Here is a 25,071-nt window from a genome sequence, read left to right as displayed (position 1 = left end):
TGAGATATTAACGTAGTGTGTGTAGCATGCTACGAATAAAACGTTAAAGAAATGCTACATGAACTATTTATTGAGTAGAAATCCTTACTTTGTGACCCTTTGCATTTGTAGGCATGAATGCCGCTGCAGCATATGCAAGTCTTCTATCTTCCCCTTGGTTCTCATCCACTATTCCTAATGCTATGGTTCCTTTATTTGCATCATCCGCTGGCTTTCCATACAACTTTGGATATCCTTCAGGTGTTTTTCCTGGGATGTTTCACAATACTCCACTCCCTTCATCCAAAGACCCACAGGAGAGTCTTCCAGCATCTTGCTTTCAATGCAAGGAGATTTTTCCATCAATGCAGAAGTTGGTAGAACACATACAAGAGACCTCACATTTTCCAAGCCCTGACGCTCCATGGTTTAATTGTGTTCCAGGAGCTTCGAGTTTGAATCCCCACAGCCTCCCATCCTCATCCCATTCATACTCTCGTCTTGTAGAATCCAAAGATGCTACTTCCACCAAGATAACTCTCCCTACCGCATCAAAAACATCACATGAAAAGACGGTCCCAAAAACAACTTCCCATGATTTTCAAGATGAGAAATCACCTGGAACATTTGACTTCATTCGCTCCATTGAAAGCACAATCAAAGCTGCCATAAGCAAAGTGGAGTCATCAGACGGGGATAAGTCCAAGTCTAAACTAGAGTCTATACCAAATGACAACTACGGCAGGACAAGTTTTAGTCCGTTTTTATTTTCACTGCAGAGCGATGCATTCAAACACAAAGATCAAAGTTGTGGTTCAGTGAAATCATCACAGTGCAATACAAGAAAGCAGAAAGAAGGAACCGCTATTGATGTTGACTGCAGAAGTAAATCATCTCCCAGTCTGAACGTCACTACAACACCTCACAAGCCCGTAGCTCCCCAAGACAGGCTGAAGACCAACCAACGCGACGGTAGATTGTCAGATGACAAACCTATTGTTTCTATCAACTATGCAACAAAATTAAGTAAAGGTGTGGAGAAAACAGATCACCCTTTAGACCTAACTATGAAGCGAGATATTATTTCTCCGGCAAGATCGAAACCATCTTCTTCCCAATGCAGTGCAACTTACTCCTCCACTCAGTGCTCTTCTGCAGAGCAAAGGAGTCGTCGATCTACACCAGATACTTGGCGCTTGTCTCCCATAAACCAACCACACAGCAACAATAAGGTTACTCCATCATCTGATCCTCCATCTCGTAAAAACAGTGATGCAGTTCCTCCGTATAAACCCCAGTCGATGCCAACGAAAAGTCCGCTTCAGAGTCTTAATGATAACATGCAGACGCTCTTTTCTTACATGAAGCCCAGAATCGAGGCAGCTATCCATCAGAACAGTTCTTCTCCATCTTCATCTCTTGCAAACTCTACTGTTCAAAAACCCAATTCAGAGCAATATAAACCGTTGATGATCACAAACCACGTGGACTCGAATCCTCTTCAAGAAATGTTAAAAATCGTCAACAAAACTGATGCAGAAAAACCAGTCAGCGCAAATTCGCGGAACAGTAAGTCTCCTGAATCACATAGTTCAAGAAAACGTTATTCCACTGGGCATCATCTGGTGAATGGCAAAAAATCCAAGATGTCAAGGCTTTTACAAGATCTCGTTGTTCCTAAGGATGAGTCTCCACCTGCGAATGAAAATCCCCTTCAATTAATTCAAGATCTTGTAGATAACAAGCTCCATGAGTCCCATCCGAATCCTTTATCCAGCCATCAAAATCAGTCTGTCTCCTCAAGTTCTCTCTCTTCTTCACTCGCGTCCTTTTCGCCAAGATCGATGCATCTCTCGTGCGAGCAACTCGCTACGGACAACACAGCAAGCGCGGAAGGCTTAACTAGTGCAGCTTCTGCTTTACTATCACTGAAAAGCTCCCTGCCTCCCAAATCCCCTAAGCAAGATGTGGAAATGAACGGGCTGTGCGGTTCTCGCACAACCTCGTCTGTGAACAGCTCCGCTTTTTCGACACAAAGCAATTCAGGTATAGAACGACCAACTTTTATGTTGTGATATGTCGTAAGCTTGCCATCGACTCTGGTGTTTATCACTTAGTTAAACTCCTGAAATTTTGTCAAACTAGCAAAGATGCTATGGATTAGCTTATAATTGGCTTCTGTTTGGTCGAACGGGGAAAGCATTTTATTTACACTCGAAAGGTTCTGGGTTCAACGCCCATCGAGAGCGTTCGCCTGGACCTCTGCAAGGCACTTGTCACGAAGTTAACCTTTTTCTTCTGTCCATGTAATGTTTGCGTTTGAACAATAACATAGGCTCGATGATCATCATATGAACCTGATCATTCAGATGCTTACACCGAACTTAAAAACATTGTATTTTTGGCTAACTGAAAAGCAACTTTTGCTATCTGGGTGAAATCATACTACAAAGATTTTTAAAATTCTTCACTGCGCAGCTGCATCAAAAACCTCCTTCGATCAATTGCTGCTAGAAGTCGCTTTCGCAAAATCCCGTCTCACGTCATCGTCGCTCTGTCAACTAGATCCCGAGTTACTCGACCGTGTCGGATGGTCACGTGATGAAGTGCAGGTTTGAATTGTTTTAAGTTAATCATTTTAGAGAGTTAGATGGGGTTGATACTGTTTTCGTTATTTGTTTAGAAACCATAACATCAATTTTTGATAAGTTTATTGCTTCTACTATTTAAAAATAAGTACTCACTTTGCTGTAGCAAATGACGTAATTACAATGTTATTTTAATGCTACTTTGTTCCTGTAGAATGTAGATGGTGCACAATTTTCTAGGTGTGACAGGAAAAATTGAGGGCCGGTTTCTTCTAATTTGTTTAATGATGTGCTGTTATCCAGCCAGCAAAAGTTTTTTTTTAAATATTGTTTTAACGTCGCTGCACTTCGAAGCGATGTAAAAAAACGACCTTTTTTGGCTGAAGATGTGTCAATGTTTACCCAGAAAGCGACTTAATGTAAAAAAAAGGACTAATTTGATGGCTGGCCAACCACTTGATGTTATTTGAACTCTTATCACGTCATACCACTGTTATTACGTGCAGAAACGCTTTCGTTCGTTTGAGGACGAGTTGAAAGCTTGCGGAAAACTAACATTCCTTCGCTACCATGACAACGATGACGTGGATCTGATTTGCAGCGGATGTCATGCCGTTTTTGATGACGTAGTGCAGTATTCAAACCACGTGGAGAAGCATATTGGTAAGTCAGAAGACAGTTGTAATATGACTCCGAAAAACATTGGCCTAATTGAAACGATGCAAAGAGGCAACTTTTCTTAGCTTGGCTCGTTTTTCTCTTTTCTTGCGATTCATTCTGCGAAAACTAACATAATTTCCTTTTCAGAACAAGCTAATGTCTCACAACCTGGTAAACCTTCTTCAGCGCCGGCCTCCAAAGCAGAGACAAGGCCTGAAAAGAATCTCGCTGGGGAAGATAGAGTTAAGAAATACACGATACAGGGAGCTGTGTGCTTTGGGTTAGTAGTTTTGTATTTTTTTGTGTATTTAGTCGTGAGATAGTTTCAAGTGTACTCGCGTACGACAACAGCTCACGCTTCTGTTAACCTCATTATCGCTTTTAAACTTACCTGGTTCGAGTTTTCCTCTCAAGTGATTATTGAAATAATACCACGAATCTCCCCTTTAAAGGGGCAGGTTCATCTCGTTCAGTCGCTTGGGTTCCACATTTGCTGTACTTCCATACACGCTTATCAACCGAAAACTGATCCATTGTGGTTGTTACCGCACTCACTATGTGGGTAGACCAAGCAAAGCCACAGTCAACTGGTTGATTGGAGAAACATGCAACGAAAACATGTAATAAATTTAAAAAACTGTTGATGTGTTTGATGGATGACACCGTCAATGCGGTGACTAGAAAGTAAGAGGAAAAAAGCACCTGCGTCCTAGTCAAGAGATTGTAGGCTAAAGTTCATATACGTACTTCCGCATGAAAGTGTGAAACTGAAATGCAACTGCCATTGTTGCGTTGCATTGTCGATTTCGCCGATGCAATATGCTTCATATTCAATATACATATCCTGTCTAAAGATGTTGACAAGAAATCATCAAAGCTAAAAAATTTCGATCTTGATCGATGCTTGTCATCGCTTGTGGCCAATTTTAGGCACGTGATTGGCTGAAAGAAGAGGGCGTGGCTGAAGGAGACATACGACCTGTCATTGTCAGGAAATTGGATAATTTGTACATTTTTGTGTTTAGAATTCCTTTTCTAATTTCCCTTGACGCTCTTCCTAGTACTCGGCATGTAGCTACGCCAGAATTGATTGAGCCCAGAGATTGCTCGCTGTAGACTTATCCTGAACAATTTAGGGTGTTTCATTTTTTCACCATTTTTGAAATTCAAAATGCCTGGGGTCCCATCTGGTGGTATTTGGAGAAAAAAGTTTACACCCCAAATTTTTTTCAATTATGACGTCATATTGAGGTGGTCCACGAGGTTTGAAATTTTTGGGCCTCAAAATCTCGAAATTTGGCCGTATCTCCGGAACCGCTCATCATAGATCGACAAAATTAGTATCAAAATGCGCAGAAGGGTCGGTTTCCTATACCTGATGTAGAGAATATTAAGGTCTATCTGCTTCAGAAAAAAAGTTATTACAAAAAATCTGATTTTCGGTGTATTTTCTCCTGATGAACAGAGATCAGGTGATCAAGATAAAAGTTTTTCTGTATTTTTGCACTCTGAGAAGCTGTTATTGCGGAATAATAGTTGGTGTTAAGGTTTCAGTACTGGGCTTGCCTAGTCTTGCTATCTGGTTAAGCAAAGCCCCATGTTGCATTGCTCCGGGACTCTTCTTGGCACCGTCCACAAAAGAAATGACATGGGAAAGATATATTTCGTTTATGTAGAACATGCATTAAAGGGTATGAATATCATGACCAACTTCATTATTAAAATAATTGACCAGTCGAGTATTGACTCCGGACTTTTTTCCGTGTTGAGAGCAGTCGTATCAGCCATGACTGAATATACTTGGGATAGGTGAACTCTGCAAGCGTTCTGGATGATGGTGCCAAAAATCAGTTCTGCAGTGACCAACACACTTTTGGGAAAAGATTTAACAGCAAGCACACTTTCGTGCTTCATGCCATTATCATCAACAAGTTGGCCCAAGAAAACGTATCGATCTATTTTATCGACAACGCGCCCATCATAACATAACTGCATGGCAGAAGTTGAGTTGAGAAGGTTCTCACTTTCCATCAGAGATTTTTCTCTCGTTTTTTGTCGCTGGCGGTATACTGTCGAAGGTGATGCAGCATTGCAGCTACTTGATCTTTTCCAAGAACCGACCTCATAAGGTCTGACTGCTGGGGTACCGAAGTCATCCTACGATCAGCAAGTACACAACTTCTATCATTTATGGAAAAATAATATACTTTCTTGTACACTTTTCCCCAAACAGCTGGTTTCAGAGGCTCGTATTCCTTATCATCTTCCCAATTCATATCCCCATCAGATTCGCTTTCGCTACTGTGTAGACATCTAGCTACTTCATTTCTTTTTCTCTGTTTCAAACATAGTAGTGCCGATGCTTTGGCAGATTGTATGCTAGAAGTGCTAGGTTTCTCTGTTTGCTAAGCACTGGAAGACCAGCTTTGTTCCATATGCCAACTACATCTTTCAGCAGTTCATCTTTTAAATTTTGGAAATGGGGTATTTTCTTAAAAAACTCAGGATTAGTTTCGGCTACTTTCTTCCTCAAGTAAAAATAGTGACTGACTATGTCTGAATTCAGGGGAAGCACATTTCTCTCCAATTCCATGAAGTTTTGCATCAACTTACTAATACCTGACCTTAATGCCATAATGACACTTAATCTAAAGCAGGTGAGCAGCATACCTCTTCCTCAATAGTTACATTAATATTATGATAGTAATACCTTCAAATTACCATTTCATCTCTTGCAAAACGAACAACGATTATTATTACGCAACAGCAGCTTCTAAGATGGAAAAATACAGAAAAACTTCTTATCTTGATCACCTGATCTCTGTTCATCAGGAGAAAATACACCGAAAATAAGATTTTTTGTAATAACTTTTTTTCTGAAGCAGATAGACCTTAATATTCTCTACATCAGGTATAGGAAACCGACCCTTCTACGCATTTTGATACTAATTTTGTCGATCTATGATGAGCGGTTCCGGAGATACGGCCAAATTTCGAGATTTTGAGGCCCAAAAATTTCAAACCTCGTGGACCACCTCAATATGACGTCATAATTGAAAAAAATTTGGGGTGTAAACTTTTTACCCCAAATACCACCAGATGGGACCCCAGGCATTTTGAATTTCAAAAATGGTGAAAAAATGAAACACCCTACTGAACATTCTTTCTTTCAATCGAAGCTCATTCGTGCACAATTGCAGACCAAGTTCTTTTCTTTCCAGGTCGTATCTCGATCACGTGACCTCGTCACGAGACAATGGGATTTGTCAACGTGAAGACGACGTGACATCACCCGTTGCCAACGGCATGATGTCATTGCAGCGTTCGCGGTTGTCTCATCGACGTTGCGCGGATGAGGTGTCCACCACCGATGACGTCATTCGCGTCACAAGTTGATATGAAATATGGCTTCATTTTGGTGAGAAACGTGAAAATTTTCTTTTAATTTCATGGTTTCAAAGCAAAATTTCTCTGGGTGTTTTGTCTTTTTTATGCACAACGTTAAAGGACATTGAATTATCGTTTTGTTAAATCAATGTGAAAAAGGACTAATTTACCGGAAGCGTTGACTTTGCTCCCGTGTTGAAACTTAGACGCTAACATATAAGCTAGTCACCAAACAGAACACATATTCCACCTCAGATGTATTTGCAAATTTAGTGTCAATCTAAATTTATTGCCCCACTACCTAGCTCGTCCATAACTTAGCTTTATCTCGGTGATCGTAACGTTCGTTTTCTTTCGGTATCACTGAGGGTACGGATTCAGTTCAGGTTTAAAAGTGTAATAATTGAAATGGTATTGGTAGTTGATGTCATTGAGCAGAAGCTATTGTTGATGATGTGACGTTCTACCCAGAAATCACTTGAATTTTCAGTTTCAATTACTCCAACCCCACTGGCTTGTGCCGGGATGATAGAAATTCAATTTGGCATCGCTCACAGTGCCGAGTTGACGGCTTCGCTTGTCAGCGTTGCTTCCGTGCGCATGTCTCTGGGCTTGATTGAAGGTGACACGAGATCCGCTGTTGATTTAAACAGCATCAGACACCGACGTTTTTAATTCAATCGTCCACTTGTCAGCACAATGACGTTTCAATGCATCTGCGTTGCAATAGGTTATATGTCAATCACTCTGACGTGACTGGTCATGTGATCTGACGTATTTAACTATACTTTTGCACGGGTTCAGTTTCTAGAGTTGAACTTAGGTTCAGTAAACTACGGCTTTTCATCCATCAATCATTTCCGGTTATTCATCGATCATCTGGCTCTGCAGTCGTAACCATTTGGTCAGGACAGCAGTAGCTCACTCGATTTGATGAAATAGGAGATACCAAAGCGCATGATTTGTATCTACACAGTAGCCTACAAATGAGCCTTCAGTTATGTTAGTTGCCAAAGATTTGGATATTCACATCCCCTCAAAGTAGTAATATTTTTCTGGACTGGACAAGCAGACCGGCGTAGAGCAACTGTTATTTGGTGGTTTTGGTTAGACGATTTCATTGCTTTGGTGCTTTTGGAAAGTTGAATTCCATCTGCAATGTGTTGCAAATATAAACCACTGGGGTTGGTTATGAGCATGAAATCAGACCAGGTTTCTTTAACGCTGAACGTATTGTGTGCAGTGTCCCAAAGCAGCAGCCAATCAACTTTTTTCATTCCGAGACTCATTTCAACTCCAATCAGCCGTCGACGTCACAAACCGTTTGTTTGATATGAGCAACCACACTTTCTCACCCGCCAGCATAGAGCAAAATTTGAAGTTTTTTTCATTACATGTAATGTCTTGTTCATTACACGTTGTGGGTACCAAAATTAACTTTATTGCTGGCAAACAGATGATTTTACTTTTCTTTGATGACATTGAAGCCCAAATATGTGAAAATAATCATTATGATACTAACCTATGCTTTCTTGCAGATGCCAAATTCAATATGCAATGGAAACAAATCGCGACACTCAGCGGGTAACATTGTCTCTCATTGACTCCGCACGGTGGTGCACACGATATATTATACACTTCATGAGGTGGTCGTGCTTTGGAGAAGAAGATGACGACATATTATTAATGTGATATTGACATTGTGGAGCTTTGCGAGCTGTAATATATTTGCTTATGATCACAAAATTGTTGTTTTAAGTTTGCGATTCGATGGATCGTACCCGCATCGTTCTATCCCCGACGAGAACCCAGTCAAAGAATCGGTCCTTTTCTACATTGATTCAACGTTTGAAGACGTTGAATCAATGCAAAAAGTGATCAATTTCCTGGCCGGGAATACGACAATGCGAAATTTCACCACAGTCCATGCCTAACTTCTGTACGCATCAATGGTGGCTATTTGTGATCGGTTCTGCCAGATCAATTAATCACCTTTTTGTGCATTGATTAAACTCAAAATGTTTATTGAATGCAAAAAACGAACTTGTTTTCTATCTGGTCCACATCAGGCACGTACAACGGTGCTTACTTGCCACTTTTATATTTTTTGTGTTTAATAGACAACGTATATCCAGACAAGAGAACGCCTCGCTGCTTCTGTGTCTATTTTCTAGTGTCAAACATAAAGATTCCATTCCGCTATATGCCATAGCAAACGCATAAATGGGAAATGGTGATGCTATAAAACGTTACACCGCGCGTTGTGATTTTCTTTCCAGTACGACGAGAATTTTATTAGAAATTGAGAATTCTATTGTCATTGTGAAGGTTTTCTTCTGAATCATGCGATATTTTTTCTTCAACGCACCATCGGCTTACTGCTGAGTCGAAACCAGCGATCAAGCTTTGATGCTGCGTGACCTCAACAGCTGTCATCATAGCCCCCTTACGGCCAGAAGATACATTCTGACTATCTCAGACCTTATCATTCGTCACCAATTCGCATTTGCTCTACAGCTTACCGCATCATCCTCTGAAGAACGTGAGTGTAACACTCCAGCCAGCATATGGGTCCTATTTTTACATTGATTCAGCGTCTGCAGACGTTGAATCAATGTATAAAAAGATAAACTTTCATTGATGGAGCACAACTTATGTTGTATGCGCCTTTCAGAAAGAACACGTCGCAATAGCATTGGCTAAACGAAAAATAATTGCGCATTTTGTCTATTGCAAACAAAGCACTGATGAACTTGTAGTCAACACTCAACAGTTAGTTTCTCGCATGATATTTGACATAGATTCGACAGTTCGTGATGTTAAATCGCGTTGTCTGGTCTCGCTTTGGCTCTTTATCTGTGATTTGATTTTTTGCGTTTTCCGATTTTTCTCGTTTGTTATCAATCGTTGTCATAGTGAGGAGGTGTTCCGTGTTCAAGTGCAAATTTACATACCCGTACTGTTATATCGATTTTGACGTCACTTCTGATGACGTCACAACCCAGTCGCTTGTTTGCCTTCGATTGAGAGCGTGTACATTTTAACTGCTGATGGCGTCTCTCTGCTTCAAATGTCAAAAGTTAATATTGATACTTGTTTGATACCAACAAAATAACGCGGTAACTAGCTAAAGCACCCTGTGTCCAACCATTACCACCGTGATAGGCGGCAACGGACCAACCGGTCAGCATATCAGTCTCTTTTAATTTGATTGATCGCCTGAAAACGTTTAATCAACTTAAAAAGAAGATTAGTTTTCTGGCTCGGAAGCGGTGCGCTAGTCCGCCCTGTTGACACGTTGCGTTCAGTGAAAACCTTGTCATTGTCTAATTACTGCGTAAATTTATGGTAGAACTGGTGTATGAGCATTTTAATCGTCAAGTTGAAAAATTAAGGTTATTAATTTACGTTTTGCCGACCTATTTCACCATATTGATGATCGGATACGTATTTTAGCGATGAAAATTCCAATTGTACAACAAGAACGAAACACTCAGTTTATTAGTGTTTTTTTTTTAATGAAGTTAAACGTAACTTACTTAGTGTAGCTGTTGCTTCAAAGTTATGCTTGTGCTGGCATGGGCATTTGGCGCATGGCTACAAAAATATGCTTGAAACTAAGATGTGCATTTACCCCAAATGTACAGTATGTATTGTACTGGGATTGCTAGACAAACCTTCTTGTCCAGAGAATTTATATGATTTTGTTTGCGGCTATAAATCTAGCTTGACGTCAAAGCAAAGCGGAGGTGCTTTGCCAAAACTCGTTGCCCGTTAGGCCATTTGAAAAACCTTTTGTAGTCTCTTTGCTTTACAGTTATCTGATAATCTCGTTGGTGTGATTTCAGCAATTTATTCTTACATTTTCTTTTTTAAAAGTGTTGCGGTTCTAACTACTCCGCATTCATGATTCTTTCCAGCCAGCAAATCAATTCGTTTTTACATTGATTCAAGGTATGCAGAACAGACTGATTTGCTAGCTGAGTTTTGACGAATTGGACCGAACACTCTATGGTCTAGATAAAATCAAGAGTTTATTTCCCAACTGCAAAAGTAGCCATTTTTTACATCGTTTCAACATCAATTTTCAACTTTTCCCAACCTTCCAGCTAATGCAATTGATGCTTTTTACATTGATTCAACGTCTGCAGACGTTGAATCAATGTGAAAAGTACCAATTTTGGCTGGGATTGTATTGAAACTGATGCTAGTTGCTGACCCCTTCCAATGCATTCCTCACAATTCCTTTGTTAACACTGTCGTGACATTGTTGCTTTTCAAGTTTCGTCAATTTGAAGATTAAACCTCATTCCGCAAAGCTGCAGTGGTTACACGTCTAATTGCCCAGTGACTAACTTAAAAAGATTTCAGTTACAAAAACTATGCAAGGCAAAGTTAGAGTTACTTTTTACAAGCTCTTCTTTGAGTTTTGTTGCCAATGTAACGGCAAATACGTTGTGACAAACACTAGCTGGCAAATGGCACAGAAACAGCGCTATTCTTTCGTGATAGGCTAAGAAGCGCTGTGGTGGTGCTAACATCCTTTTCTAAGGCTTGGGATTTATTCGATGGGTACTGAGCCAATTTTGAAAAGACTGCGGTTATTTTGCCTCCTGATTCTCTTAGTCTAATGCATATCCGATCAGAAACTGTTATCCACGCAAGATTTAAACAAAACTGAGGTGCCACATTATTTCTAGAAAGTTAGTAGACAAAGGAAAGTTGCAAACGTACGGATTTGCATCTTCTGTTGGCGAAGGTGGTTGGATAGTCAACGCAAAATGTTCCGCAAATTTTGCTGCGTTTGCCAAAGCAATCCAAACTTTTTGAATAAATATTTTCCACCCTCTGCTGCTCTCTGATTGAAAAGATCGGCATCATTCATAGTTGAAATGCTGTGTTCAGTCTTGCAACATCAAAAAAAGTTGTTTATCTTTGAACTTTTACTCAGATTATTTTTGTTTTGAGCTGGCCAATCATTGCTGATGGCATTTGATATCAAACATTATTGATTTGTATTTGACAAGTGTCATAAGAGCACTTAACAGAAGTGGCCAAAAGGCGACGTGTACAATAATATTGTAATTGCTTAAAGTTACAGAGCTACTTTTTTGAGGATTGCGAGTTCAGGAAAAGACCTATTAGTTCATCAGTGAGTTTTTAAAACATCAGTGAGTGAGAATCTGTAAAATCTTGGCATTATTCAAATGATATATTTTCCACTTGGAAAGGTGTCATAACCTTATAGCGTTATAGCCTACAGGTGGGGAAAACTTGATAGACTTATGGATTGTGAGCTGAAGAAATAGGTGTCGTGTAATATTTGAGCAACCCCAAGTTCAATTGATGCTTCTCTGAGGAGTGTCATATTTACTGTCCAAAGATAATTTTCTATTAAAGAAGTGAAGAGCGCCAGTTTTCTATGTGGTTGTGATTTCTAGAAGTCTTAACCGAACTTGGGGCAAATGTTCCCTAGCCTACTGGCCTGTATTTTTATGCAAAAAAATAATTTAGCTAATGAGAAAAAGTCGGCCTATGCATTCTATCTCTATATTCTGTAAATAAAACGTTTCAATGTGTTCAGTTTAAGGATGTTAGCTTCCTAGTGAAGTTCAGCATGACATTAGCCGCGATTCAACAAGAAGAGATGGCAGTTGTATTCTTGTAATAGCCTAGAATTCCAAATGTTATTTTGTAAAATGTTTTCTATGCACTGTTTTTGATATTGGACGCAGCAATGTAAATGATTTTTTCCATTGATTTGTGCATCTCAGGTTCTGCAGAGCTCCAAAATGTTTCGAATGGCTAGACCAGCGAAGATTTTGGTCAACATAGGAATTTTTCTATTTTTTCTACTCATTTTATATCTTCTTAATTCCGAAGAAGGTCAGTTTAATCCGGAACTGAGAAAAGACGCTTTAAGTGACTACGATTTTTACAAGGAAAACGTTTTGAGTGATTATGATGAATTCGAAGGTGAAGGAATTGATGGGCTAGATGCCCTAGCATTAGCAGATTTAGAAACTACAGACGTTGAAAAAGAAACTTCGGTTAAAGCTGATAAGGACGCGCCAAATAATGGAGACGAAAGTGAAAAGAATGTAGACGAACTTGTTATCGTAGTTGTAACAAAAGATGAGTCTGATTTAAACAGCAAAGATCGGGACACAAACAACAAAGAGAATAATGCTCAGGCTCTTGACTCACCTAGCGAAGTTCCCGAAAATGAAGGAGAAGATGTCCTGCGCGAAAACGATGTCTTGATAGACAATGTCATCATTGACAGAAGTGAAGACTTATTAGAAGAGGTTTGTTTACCAGTGAACGTTTCAAAAAATACCAATAATTTTTCCTAACGCATAGACCTGCTGTAATTTTGCAGTAAAGTTTAAAGATAATTTTGCGTCGGAAACACTAATGCACAGCAGAGTTGGATCAATTACACAGTTTTCAGCACAGTTATATTACAATTATACACCATCAAAGATTTTAATTACACTACAATTTCAATCACATCGTTTTTGAAATTTTCAAATTACATTTACTTCAAATGTAATGAACTACACGTTTCAATTAACTTACAAAAGTTAAATTGTTTGTCGTATCCAGGCTTACACCCGGTGGTTGAAGATTTAGATTAAGTGGACGGGAAGGCAAGGAAGCCAATCTTCGTGTCCACCTTCAGACATGCCTTTAAGTGTCCTGCCAAAGACACAGCCGCATGCTCTTGAGCGGTGTCGAACCAGCGCCCTTTCGAGTGCCGTTCCAGGGTTCTCACCACTCGGCTATACAGCCGACACTAAAATTAAATGATTTAGTAATTCTGTTCACTATTTATCGATGCTTTTTTTACAACTTGATTTTATCAAAAACAAGTAGAACTGCATGTGATAAAGATTAGATTACAATGTAGAATTCCTTGTCGAATCCCAACTAGTGGCTCAACAAAAGCACTGATATCATGCGTGCAACTTACCAAGTGTAATACTAATATGGTAACTTGCACTACAACTTTTTGGAAATCACAATTAGGCCTACACAACAACAAAATGTTTCATTTGCAACTGATCCAACTCTGATGCACATCAGTCAAACTAAACCTTAAACCAAATGTTTTTTTATTTTTTATATAAATTAAGTCTATTGGCTAGTAAACAAGCAAAGGTATGACAATATAAGATTGATTAAATTAAAATATGTTGTGTTAAATTAAACTGCTGAGCGCTGACCGTGTGATGTCGTCCTTATGTGCTCTATCTATTAGGCACTGAACGGGATGAACAATGGGTTATCGGAACACTAAAAAATCTATTTTAACCCTGTTTAGCCTATGCTACTATCATATACCACATCGAACGTTTTAAAAATCTGCTGTAGCCTACGTAGGCTACACGAAAAAATCTATGTAGCCTATAAAAATATATATGCAACTTTTATGTCACTGTTTCCTGAAATAGTTGTTGATGCTCAGATCTAATACTGCCCAATTCTTTATTGTGCCAAGAATCCAACGACTAAATTTTGTACAATTGTAAGCTAGCAATCATTTATGTGATAAAGCATTTAAAACCTGCAATTTGCAAGTATCAACTTTGATGAAGCAAAAAATGCATTTTTTGCTTTGCAAGATTTAACTAAACGTTACATTTTTTAGAGTAACGATACGCTTTCTGACATGGACATTTCTGACTTCATGGAATCCAACCCCAATGGCAACACCTCTGTGGCTTATTACAAGCCGGTCGACTTGCTTCCAATTTTCAAAAAGCCACCAGCCGATAGGAATGCTCCAGGGGAGTTCGGTCATCCTTTTTCGGTTCCCAGTCGTTTAGGGCCTTCAGTAGAACGCCAAATTGAAGAAGGTTATCGTAGACACGCTTTTAATGTCCTGGTTAGTGACATCATATCTGTCCATAGAAACTTAGGAGACAAGAGAGAAGAGGAATGCAAGGTAGGCTACCTGTGCAGGTTAATAGCCTACTGTAGAGTGTATATAATGCATCATCTCATAAAGTTTTTATTGTTACTAGTGACATTAGCATTAACGTGGCGTTTTTCTATTGAGGTTACTTGACCTACTCGTTTTCGTTCATAACTTCGGCAGTTTCAATTTTGGTTGACAATCTTTGCTTTTATTATTTTAGGTTAAAAAGTTTCGAAAACCACTTTCCATGGTAAGTATCATTATCTGCTTTCGCAATGAAGCTCTTTCTACCTTGCTACGTACTCTCTACAGTGTTATGGAAACTGTACCCGGTCTATTGTTGAAAGAAATTATACTTGTGGATGATGAAAGCCTTCTCGGTTAGTATCCAAATGTTGAAATTATCAAGAAGTGCACTAGTGGTTTGGTTTGGTTTTTGAAGCTTCATCCTCGGACTGACAAAGCCTTGATTAGTTATATCTGGTAGTTTCGCATACTTGTAAAGGCTTTTGACGCAGAGCCGGTTACCGAGATTGACAGAGTGAAGTTTTTCGATTGTTGAAGTGTTGCTGCCAGGGAATTATTCCATCCATTTGGTGCCGTTAAATGGAGAGCAGTCCTTAGAATGCGTTGCTCAAGCGCACACCACGAAACCAACTCCGCTTCATCTTGAAGCTTATTCGGTTACGAAGTCACGCGCTAACCAAATGGGATATCGGGGCGGATTAATCGAAAACAAGTTATTGCAACAAATGTACTTACGTTTAAAATAAGTTAACCTCTGATAATAAAAAATAAAATGCATTATCTCTTCTTCTAAAGAACAACAAGTCTGCAGTAACTAATCTATAAACAGAATACGAAACCACCGTTATAGGCACCGTTTTTCAAACCATTGTTTTTCAAACTGAAGTTGAGCCTAAACTTGGTAGCCTAACCTCAATCATCCTGCTGAACGTAGTATCACAGCACAAAGAAAGACAACCAAAAGGCTCACAATAAGTTTTTTGAAGTAAATAATTGCTACAAAAAGTATAGCTATACAGTATAAACTACTGTAGTTAAATGGCGGCAAATGTATTTTGCCAGAGAATGCCGTGATACTTAATTTACTAAAGTGTTGAAACCGAAAGTAAAACTTTTTCCTATCTTGGAAATTCAGTAACTGAAGATGGGAGGTGCAACCATGAAATTCTAAGACGGATAGAAATTGCAAAAGCTGCATTTGAGAAAACACAAAAGTGTTTTAATCTAATAAAATTTAAACGACACTTCAACTGACTTGTTTAGACTTACATGAGATTATGCAAGCGGAAATCGAAGACCTTCCTCTCGTGAAGATGATTAGAAGTCCTGTCCAAGTTGGTATCACTCAGGCAAGGATTCTGGGTGTAAAACTTGCTACTGGAGATGTGTTAGCGTTTCTAGACTCTCATTGTAAGTAGAGTTAAAAAATGTTGATGTTGCAAATTTTGTTAACACATTAGGCTAACACATGAACAAGATGGATCTTCATACTTAAAACTTTTCTCTTTTATTATCACATTTTTATTGCCGTATCACGTTGATCAAGTTAGGAATTGCTTAGGCATGCCGCTCAGGTCGCGTATATATTGGTTGATTTTGGGAATCCTTATCCTCGGATTTGAAAAGCTTCTTTGAAAACTTAATCCTGGCAGTTTCGCATACTTGAGCCACAGCTTGAAGTTTCCGATTGTTGAAGTGTTGTTGTCTGCGAATTATTCCATCCACTAGGTGCCGCAAAATGGAGAGCGGTTCTTGAACATGCGTTGCTCAAGCGCACACCTCGAGAGTCGAACCAGCTGCGTTTAATCGTGCCGTTTCGTCGTTCGTAAATCAGAAGCATATCAGAAGTACGTAATTCTGGTCTTTTACACCACATTTTAAATTGCAGGTGAATGCTATGAAGGATGGATTGAGCCCCTTTTAAACAGAATAAAAGAAAATAACCACGTAGTGGCTCTACCTATCATGGACATTATCAATCCTGACAACTTCAAGTTTTCAGTTACTCCAATGCAAAGGGTAAGCACATCTTTGTATTTCGACCCACAGGGGTTAAGTAGTCAGAATAAAAGGAAAGCTTGTCACTTCTTCGACAAGATTGATATAAACTGGAAATGTCTTTGCCTTTACTGTACAGTATATTGCAAGAAAGTGTACAAAAATGTGGTCAATGGCTTTGCTTACTTATGTTTACCTTTTAAATAAAATTGTAACTTACAACACTCTCTATCAGTCATTGCTTTGCGATTTATAGCAACTTTAGTAGTTGTGCTATAGTCATTGTATCAATCCCTTGACTACACACCATCGTATTTCTTTTGCAGGTGCAACGAGGCGGGTTTGATTGGACTTTAACTTATCGATGGATTCCGCCTCCAAGGGAACGTTTTAAGAATCCGATGATGGATATGACTCAATTAGTTCCCACCCCCACTATGTCTGGAGGAGCGTTTGCCATTGACAGAAATTATTTCATCGAGCTTGGAAATTATGACGACAAAATACGTATTTGGGGAGGAGAAAATCTTGAAATGTCATTCAGGGTATGTGAGGGGAATACTACAAAAGTTAACTAACTAAGAAAATTTTAAATGCTTCTTTTTATAGAAACTGCACTGTTTAGGACTCTAGGTAGAGTGTTTCTGAGATAGCCTACTGACGTGTTCTTCGTGTCACAATTTGAGCAACGATCAGCTGCTACTTTCTTTGGTAGAGGTGAAACTGCTTCTAAAACTTACCAACTGTGATATCAATTGTCGTTTTTACTATACGACCTTGTTCACATGTCTGCGGATATTGTACATTGACAAAACAGTTTTACTTTGACTTTGTGCAACATTATGAATGTGTTGTCGCCAGGTGTGGATGTGCGGAGGTCGGATAGAAATCCATCCTTGCAGTCACGTTGGTCACGTGTTCAAATCACGTATTCCAAACGATGTTCCACTTGATGTGATCACAGCCAATAAGAAACGAGTAGCTGAAGTGTGGTTAGATGGGTACAAAAATTTATTTTACAAACGTACTCCAGCTTCACTAAAGGTAGGGTATGAAAAAATAGAAATAAATAATTAAGTAACTTTATGAGCATTGCTTACTACCACCAGCTGATTTAATGTTCATTAATATATCACGAACAAATAAAAAAAACTCACCAACTAATGAAAACGGTTTTCTTTTCAAGATAGACGCAGGGAATGTGACATCACGCACAGAATTAAGGAAAACGCTTTCATGCAAGTCATTCAAGTGGTATATTGACAACGTTTATCCTGAGCTGTACGTGCCTGAATTGAAACCGAAATTCAGCGGAGCGGTGAGTACTAGTGGCGTAACCTGGCCATTTTTTGGGTGTTTACTTTTTTCAGCAAGCTTCAAACACACACTATGTTTGCAATTTGTTTAATAGCTGTTCAGATCCTATCAAATAAAGTGACGTAATATAAAGAGTAACTGTGCAAATTAAGCATGTGTTTCATATGTTTGAAGCTTTATAAAAAATTTGAACACCCAAAAAAATGGTCATCGTACGCCACTGGTGAGTGCAATGCAAGTGAACACCTTCGGAAATACTGAACAAACTGTTTGAAGGGTCAAGTTTGCAATTTACCATGCTTTCAAAAGAAATGATTTTTGCAAATATAAAACGTTTTTCATTTCCATTACGTTTGATGTTGCCTCTTCATATTTTTTTTTATCATTCCTTGAAAGTTTGTTTCAAAATGTCGGATGTGTTGGCGTTTGCATCAATCTGATCATGACAACTTAATTGGTAGTAGCCTACATACCGGCTCTGTAAACAAGGGAAACGGTAAAATTAAGGCACACTGGTTCAACTCCTGACCTGTGCAGGTGAGTAGTGCAAAAACTACAGTTCTCTATTTAGCGGCACTTGATGGAATATACTTTTCACTGGCAGCAACACTTTAAGTAATTGCAAGAGAAAAGTTTACATTGTAGCATTTATAGAATGACCGAGGCTGCATCAGTGATTATTTGAAATCCTTTACAAGTAAGCCTATGCGCAATTACCGTAAATTAGCTTTTTACAAGTCTTTATAGAGTCAGATAAACATTTTTGATGTAGGCTATCAATTTTCAGCCTCAATTTCAGTATCATTGAACTATAGCAAAGAAACGGAAATTAACTGTTATAAAAATAACACTGATTATGAAAACTTGTTTTCCATGCAAAGCGTCCAATTTACACAAATAACTTTTGCCGTCAGCTTTGCTGTAGATTCGGTGACTCAGTGGACGTTTGCGTGGACACTCAGACTCCTGACGTCACACCCGGTCGACCACTAGGTGTTGACAAATACCAGCAAGACCTCGAAAGTCAATATTTTGAATTTACAAAACAGGTTTGTTAAGGGTCAACTTTCACGTAGATAAAAACACAACAATTTAGATTTACACAATTGCATTGTAAATCCACAGTCGTTATCACAAGTAGGCTTAAAACTTCGAAAATTATTCACTTGTGTTCCTATAAAAGAATTCCTGCTAACAAACGATCTATCTTGAGTGTATATGATAATCTGTAAGGCAGCAGTCAGGCAGCAGTGGCAGCAGCAGTGGCCGAGTGGTTAGCGCTTTGGGCTCACAGTCGAGAGCCTGCGTGTTCGACTCCAGCCACCCGCACCTGCTGTTGTTTCTCTGGGCAAGAAACTTTACGATAATTGCCTCTACCCAGTGATCGATTTCGAGTAATGGGTAGTTCCAAATTAAAGTCATAAGCAGAGTAGACAACCGGAAACAGACATTGTCGTCGGCTGCAGCGTGGGTCAGGTGTACGTCGGAAGGCGTACACCGATGCATAGCGCTCAAGTCCGCTTTCCCGCAATGCAGGATAAAGATAAACAAACAAACAAACAAATTTTGGTTTAAGTAGGCTAATAGCGTATAACCATAATAAAATCTCTTGCAGAACGAGATTCGACAAGGTGGTGTGCGTGATGTGTGCATAGCCAGTAAAAACGGAAAGGTTGAAATTCAAAGATGTAAATTTCCACTTGACAACACAAAATCTGCTCCACCTAGCCAGCAGTGGATCATTAATGCACAGGTAGCTTGGTGACGGCCTTGTAGAAATTACAAAAATTAATGTTTACCGACAGAAGTGAATTTCTTTTAATCTTTCACTCATCAAACTTTCAAATCGTTCTTTTTAACTTTTAAGAAGCCTTTAAAAATAATGTTGCTCGATATCGTTGACAGTAATTGCATTAGGCTACTTTCCTTGTTTCAAGAAATTATATCTATTTTGATATGTTTTGCAGGAAGATGCAGCCATGTTGGTAAATCGAGAAAACAACCTTTGCTTGACTGCGTCAACCGGAAAGGTCTGGTTGGAGAAATGTGACAAAAGTTCAATCCGGCAAAAATGGAGATGGAAATAAAAAATACTTGCAAAACAGCCTCCATTCTTTATTGTTAACTTAGACTTGTTTTGCTTAAAGATGAATTAACATTTCAGATATTTATAGTGACGTTGACGTAAAGTGAGGTTGTGCTTGTGACAGCATCGAATGTGATGAGCGGCATTCGAAAAACAAATCCTTTTCTTGAAGGCAATACCCGAATTTCAAACATGATCAGAATAAAAAGACAAAGTGTTAAAGGAAATTTATTTAAGTAGTATCTTGCACTACTCCCTTTGATAAAATCTTTGTCAATAGTACACAAACAAACACCCATTTTCTTTATGTTTTCGAATAATTGTTGTGTACACAGCTGTGTTTCTGCTTTTATTTAGATTGTAGATTGCAATTGTTCCAAAGGATACGTACAGTATAGTTTAATATAATACACTATTAGAACGAAACTTTTTTGAAAAAAGTTGGTTGCATTTTCGAAAACTCACTTCCTTAGTAAGCCTTGATAAGGCAACAATCTACGGATTTGTTTAAACATGGGGATAAGGATATTTTGAATTTTGTGTTCTCCTATCCCATACTTTTATTTCATTGGCTTTTTAAATGTGGTACAAATTTTGAAGCAAAAATATATTCTAGTTGTACCTTGTGTTTTTACTGCTTTGTTGCCGTGCATACGGCCATTTTCTTGTAAACCAGTCGAAGTACTGCATGATAGCCTACACAAAGTCGATATAAAAACACTATTTTCAAATATACGGATTGGATGTACTTCTTTACGGGGTGGCTTTACTTTAAGTTGTAAATTCGATCAAATTTACTTCATCTCAAGGTTAAGCTTGTTAGTGTCGCTTGTTTGCGCCTACGAGAATCGGTACCTTTCACCAATTTGAACTTTCTATGCGAAAACGCTACGGTTGCAGAACCATTGAAACCTTGCGAAAATAACAAACCTCAATCTTTAAATCGACTTTCATCAAATCGAAGCTGCTTTTTTGTATGCAATCAACATTTTTCAATGTACAATACATGCAATGAAGTAAAACTTAATAACCGAAACGGCACAATGGATTTTATTCGCACAATAAATAAAGAAAATTAAATCGACAAAAGTTCAAAAAAGAAAAAAGAGATAAAGAACCATCCTTCATTCAATAAATAAAAAACAAACAAAAAAGAAAATTGTTAGATTAGATGTTGCTAAAGGTTTTAAGTGAAGAAGACACTTGTTACCAAGAACAGCATAAACCCACATGCAACCTTGAACAAGTCCTTGCTCCGACAGCAAAATTCTTCATTTCACATTGATTCAACGTCTGCAGATGTTGAATTAATGTGAAAAAGAAAGATTTTTCTATCTGGGTTGTAACCCACTTTTGTTAACAATGGGGGTTGTTTTCAATTCAAAAGCACCCTAATTCCTCAAGCAGGGATTAAATCTTTTTCACAAACACAGCGAAGCTTTTCTGCTTTTTAAAGAAACAGAAAATGACTGATAAAGTTAAGAAGTCATAACTTTAAGCACAGCCTACACCTATACGAGCATACAAAAAGCAGAAACGCTAAGAAGTTTTTTTACTTTCAAACACAAATGTCACAGTGAATGCATTTGAAAACAGAAAAGTATTTTCAATATTAAGTATGTATTTTTACCCTTCTGAAGCAAAGAAATACGCTTTAACTTTTGCAATAAATTTAAGTAAACTTTAGTTGATTTTTATCAACTTATTGTTGCTTATTTTAGCGCAAAAGAAATGAAAAGGCAGGCAAACGTTTCATTTTGAAGGCAAGAAAATATGGCTAATTTGCATTGAAGTATGTTCAAGTTGCATTGTACTTTGATTTCTTTGTCCCAGTCACCTTGATGCTAAACAAATTTTTCTTCGCTTGCTCATACAAAATGTACAAATGGAGCCACTCGTTGAATTGTCGCTGGTGACCGTTCCCATTGATAGACATGGCTGGTCCACCCACTGGTCAGAGTTTAAGGTATGGCCTGCATGACAAAATTCAGTTGATAGAAGTTAGGTCCAGGGATTTCACAATATCACCACGAGAAGTATCGTGCATTTTGTTTTCAATTTACTGATTTAGCAGTCACAATAAGCAAAGTTCAAGTTTTTAAATGAAAAAGAAGACTTAAAATGGCATCGAGAAAGTAACTGAATCAAATCGTTTTAACCATAAAACGGGCAAGTATACAGCTCCCGTTATTATTTTAACTTCATGTTTGTACTCAACAGATCATAAAGTTACACAGTGTAAAAGTTGCTAACCAAGATGCTGGATATAACTGACGGCCAAACGCAGTGTTTCCACTTTCGACAATCGTCTATCTACTGGTTCCGTTGGAATTAAGTTTCGTAAATTCTACATAAAAAAATTAAATAAGAATTAATGCTGATCCACTACCTTTTAAGCAACACTTTTTTAGAGATCTCTTTTCTCTTTAATTGTTGAAAACGTCACTAAATTTTAAAGATTTCACCTCAGTGTATAACTTTACCAATGTATGTAGGTTACTGGCCATTAAGTTTGGAAATGCAATGTACTTTCAAACTTAAATTAATGTAAAAATTTAATTGCTTGCCTTCTTCCTACAAGCGACGCACCTTAAAAGCGACGTTGACATTTGCGGGAAGTGGTCCATTGTCTGCAATGTGGACACGTCTCTTTCGAGAACTCCCGATTTTAGACTCTTTGATGCGTCCTCGGATGGTGAGGTCAGAACTTTTAGTATGTTCGACTGGTGATGAGTACAATTGTCCTTGTGTGTTTTCTATCAAACCTTGACCATTGGAAAAGGAAAAAACGGAACTGTTATAATCAGGTGGCTTGTTGTTCTGTGATGGCACGGATAACGTTATCCCACTAGTTCCAATCCTGCTTAAGCTATCCATGGAAGAACTGCTATTTTCTTGCAAATATTTAGTTCCAAACATGGAGGACAGAGGAGGTAAAATAAATTTACTTTTACTTGCTACATCATCAACAGAATATAACGATGCATGTGCAAAGCCATGGTTTTTCCACTTGTGATCACCAGAAGGTGTTAGCGAGACCATAAAAGAAGTTGGAAAATCGTTCAAAAGTTCGTCAACGTCTGGACTGCACATCACCTCAGCAAAAGAATTGGATACACTTTCTATGTTGGTTGCTTTTTGAAAGTTTGAGTCTGACAAACTATTTGTTACTTTATCTCCGTTATCAGGCATTTTAACACTCATATCTTACGAATACAGAGTACATCTGTAACACAAATTTTATGACGCTCTGAAAGTCTATCGTTTCACCATTTCCTAACTGGCGACTTTCCCAAAAATGCATCAAGATGAAAATCAAATAAGTTAATGATAACCAAAACAAATACAGTAAATTAGTCAGAAATTCAACTATTTCACTGCAGCACTGTACAATTGTACATACTAATGTGTAATGTATGATAATAGCCTATACATTATATACGTTATAGCCTATGCGTTTAATACAAGCAAGAACAAAAAAATGTATGTTGGTTTATTCATCAACCAGCCTATTGCTTGGCCTTAAATTATACGACCAAGTTTATGAAAGTCAAACTACGAGGCTAACTCCTCAATAAAAAAAGCTGCTTCATTGTTGAGACCCCCTGTGAGCGGCCCTTGACACTTCCAGCTCTCGGGCAGCGTCATCTAAGCTTTGAGTATTTGAGGATCAAAGAATCAAAAATCTGTTAAAGACCATATCAAGGAATATCAAATCATCGGATATTGACAGCAACTTTATAGAAATCAAGCACAGAAATAAATAATTGCGTTTTGGCTATAAAGGTAAAACTGGGCCTGTTTTAGAAGAGACGAAAGGTTAAAATTCAAAACCAACTTTTTCTACTACATCCGCCTCGCTATTGAATCTTTATAAGATCTGTTTGTTTTTTGTTAAAAGAGAAATGTAGCTGATATTTATGAATTTATCGAAAATTAATTTGACGTTGTTGCTGAAAATCTGGCTTTTACTTTTTCATTTCAACCTTTAAGTTAACATTTCAGGTTGGCAAACGTTTATTCATTAAACCGACATAGGCCTAAATTTGAAATTTTCACGTAGGCTATTCAGAGCTGGAGTGGGTGATTTAAAAATTTCACTTAAACTCCATAGACCTTCGCATTGCTGTGGAGTCGACGCTAGCATCGGTTCTTAAAAATTGTGGAAGCAGAGTCGGAAATTTTTAACCTGACTTCATCGCACAAAAGAACGTTTATTTCTCTCTACATTAAAAAAAGTGCCGCTCAAACCCAAAACTTCCACGGCACAATTTCCTGAGGCCCTATGGTTTGAGAAACACAGACTCAAAGCTCTTTAGTAACTGTTTCAAACAAAAGTATAAATGAATCCACTCTTGTAGAAATAAAGTTCCGTGTGGATTTTTCAGCTGGCCGGTGATGAAGCAAAAATGACACTATTTTTGTTGCTTACAAAACGTACGTGAAGAAGTGGTAGAGTCGTATCGTTTTACTATTTTTTTTTTTTAAATAGGCTACACAAAAAATATGTTGTGGTAAAAAGGCTAGGGAATGACTTCGGTAGAATAAATTTCGACTTTGCAAACGATTGAGAGAAAAGGCCTTTGCTTGCAGCTCACGTCATGCAGTTGTTTATCTCACCAGCTGGGTTTATTTTAAGAACAACCGATTGTGATGTTAAGCACTAGCATGCCGCTCAAAATACAAATTTTATTTAATTGGTTGCAATATCAATGGCAAACGTATAGGAAATAGCCAACCTTTAGCTTCGCATGGTTCTGAATCTGATCTATATAACGAATGAATTGTCAATTGTCATATGACAAGAAACCTATCTTTTCAAAAGACTATTGCCAGCAAAGAATTCTTTGATTGACTCCGTCTCAATACAAACCCACTTTAAAAGAATGACATTACCAAGATCGACATAAAAAGTTTCAAATCCATTTAGGCCTACGTTGGCCCCTTAGACAGAATTGTAGCCTATACCACAAATACTTTAGTTTTTGATGGTAGCTCTTCAATATCTATATCCTATAGGCTACTGTAAAAGGAGAAACGGATCGATGTCTTCGAGCTCTGGACATACAGGCGAATGTTAAACATTTATTGAAAACTAAATTTCA

At 38.2% G+C, this 25,071-nt stretch overlaps 3 protein-coding genes across 3 annotated transcripts in view; 2 read left to right on the top strand and 1 right to left on the bottom strand.

Annotated features, from left to right (window-relative positions):
• Positions 1-10,924, top strand: part of LOC145776175 (uncharacterized) — a 35,821-nt gene extending 24,897 nt beyond the window's left edge. Inside the window, exons 9-14 of the mRNA XM_082587576.1 lie at positions 112-2,025; positions 2,458-2,591; positions 3,074-3,230; positions 3,375-3,507; positions 6,449-6,645; positions 8,153-10,924. Of these exons, the coding sequence (XP_082443702.1) occupies positions 112-2,025; positions 2,458-2,591; positions 3,074-3,230; positions 3,375-3,507; positions 6,449-6,623 (2,513 nt within the window). The 3' untranslated portion in view covers positions 6,624-6,645; positions 8,153-10,924. The remainder of the gene's footprint in view (positions 1-111; positions 2,026-2,457; positions 2,592-3,073; positions 3,231-3,374; positions 3,508-6,448; positions 6,646-8,152) is intronic.
• Positions 10,925-12,406: 1,482 nt separating this feature from the next.
• Positions 12,407-20,697, top strand: LOC145775897 (polypeptide N-acetylgalactosaminyltransferase 6-like). The gene is made up of 11 exons (XM_082587294.1): positions 12,407-12,922; positions 14,269-14,565; positions 14,759-14,918; positions 15,829-15,975; positions 16,454-16,584; positions 16,890-17,108; positions 17,425-17,607; positions 17,750-17,881; positions 18,795-18,929; positions 19,496-19,627; positions 19,848-20,697. The coding sequence occupies exons 1-11, from the start codon at positions 12,407-12,409 to the stop codon at positions 19,965-19,967; spliced, it is 2,172 nt and encodes a 723-aa protein (XP_082443420.1). The 3' UTR covers positions 19,968-20,697.
• Positions 20,698-21,714: 1,017 nt separating this feature from the next.
• Positions 21,715-23,158, bottom strand: LOC145776174 (uncharacterized). Its single transcript, XM_082587575.1, has 3 exons — positions 22,556-23,158; positions 22,220-22,313; positions 21,715-21,939 (listed from the first exon to the last, which is right to left on the bottom strand). The coding sequence occupies exons 1-3, from the start codon at positions 23,156-23,158 to the stop codon at positions 21,800-21,802; spliced, it is 837 nt and encodes a 278-aa protein (XP_082443701.1). The 3' UTR covers positions 21,715-21,799.
• Between the last annotated feature and the right edge of the window lie 1,913 nt (positions 23,159-25,071).

This window comes from Aplidium turbinatum, chromosome 8 (genome assembly GCF_918807975.1).
Source record: "Aplidium turbinatum chromosome 8, kaAplTurb1.1, whole genome shotgun sequence".
NCBI lineage: Eukaryota > Metazoa > Chordata > Ascidiacea > Aplousobranchia > Polyclinidae > Aplidium > Aplidium turbinatum.
This window is presented reverse-complemented; position numbering and strand designations above follow the sequence as displayed.

Coding starts and splice junctions, on each gene's coding strand:
- LOC145775897 (XM_082587294.1), top strand. CDS start 12,407: ATGTTTCGAATGGCTAGACCAGCGAAGATTTTGGTCAACATAGGAATT. Junction 12,923..14,268: donor GTGAAGACTTATTAGAAGAG/GTTTGTTTACCA, acceptor TACATTTTTTAG/AGTAACGATACGCTTTCTGA. Junction 14,566..14,758: donor AGAGAGAAGAGGAATGCAAG/GTAGGCTACCTG, acceptor TTATTATTTTAG/GTTAAAAAGTTTCGAAAACC.
- LOC145776174 (XM_082587575.1), bottom strand. CDS start 23,158: ATGCCTGATAACGGAGATAAAGTAACAAATAGTTTGTCAGACTCAAAC. Junction 22,314..22,555: donor ATGTCAACGTCGCTTTTAAG/GTGCGTCGCTTG, acceptor TTTTTTATGTAG/AATTTACGAAACTTAATTCC. Junction 21,940..22,219: donor CAGTTATATCCAGCATCTTG/GTTAGCAACTTT, acceptor TTTGTCATGCAG/GCCATACCTTAAACTCTGAC.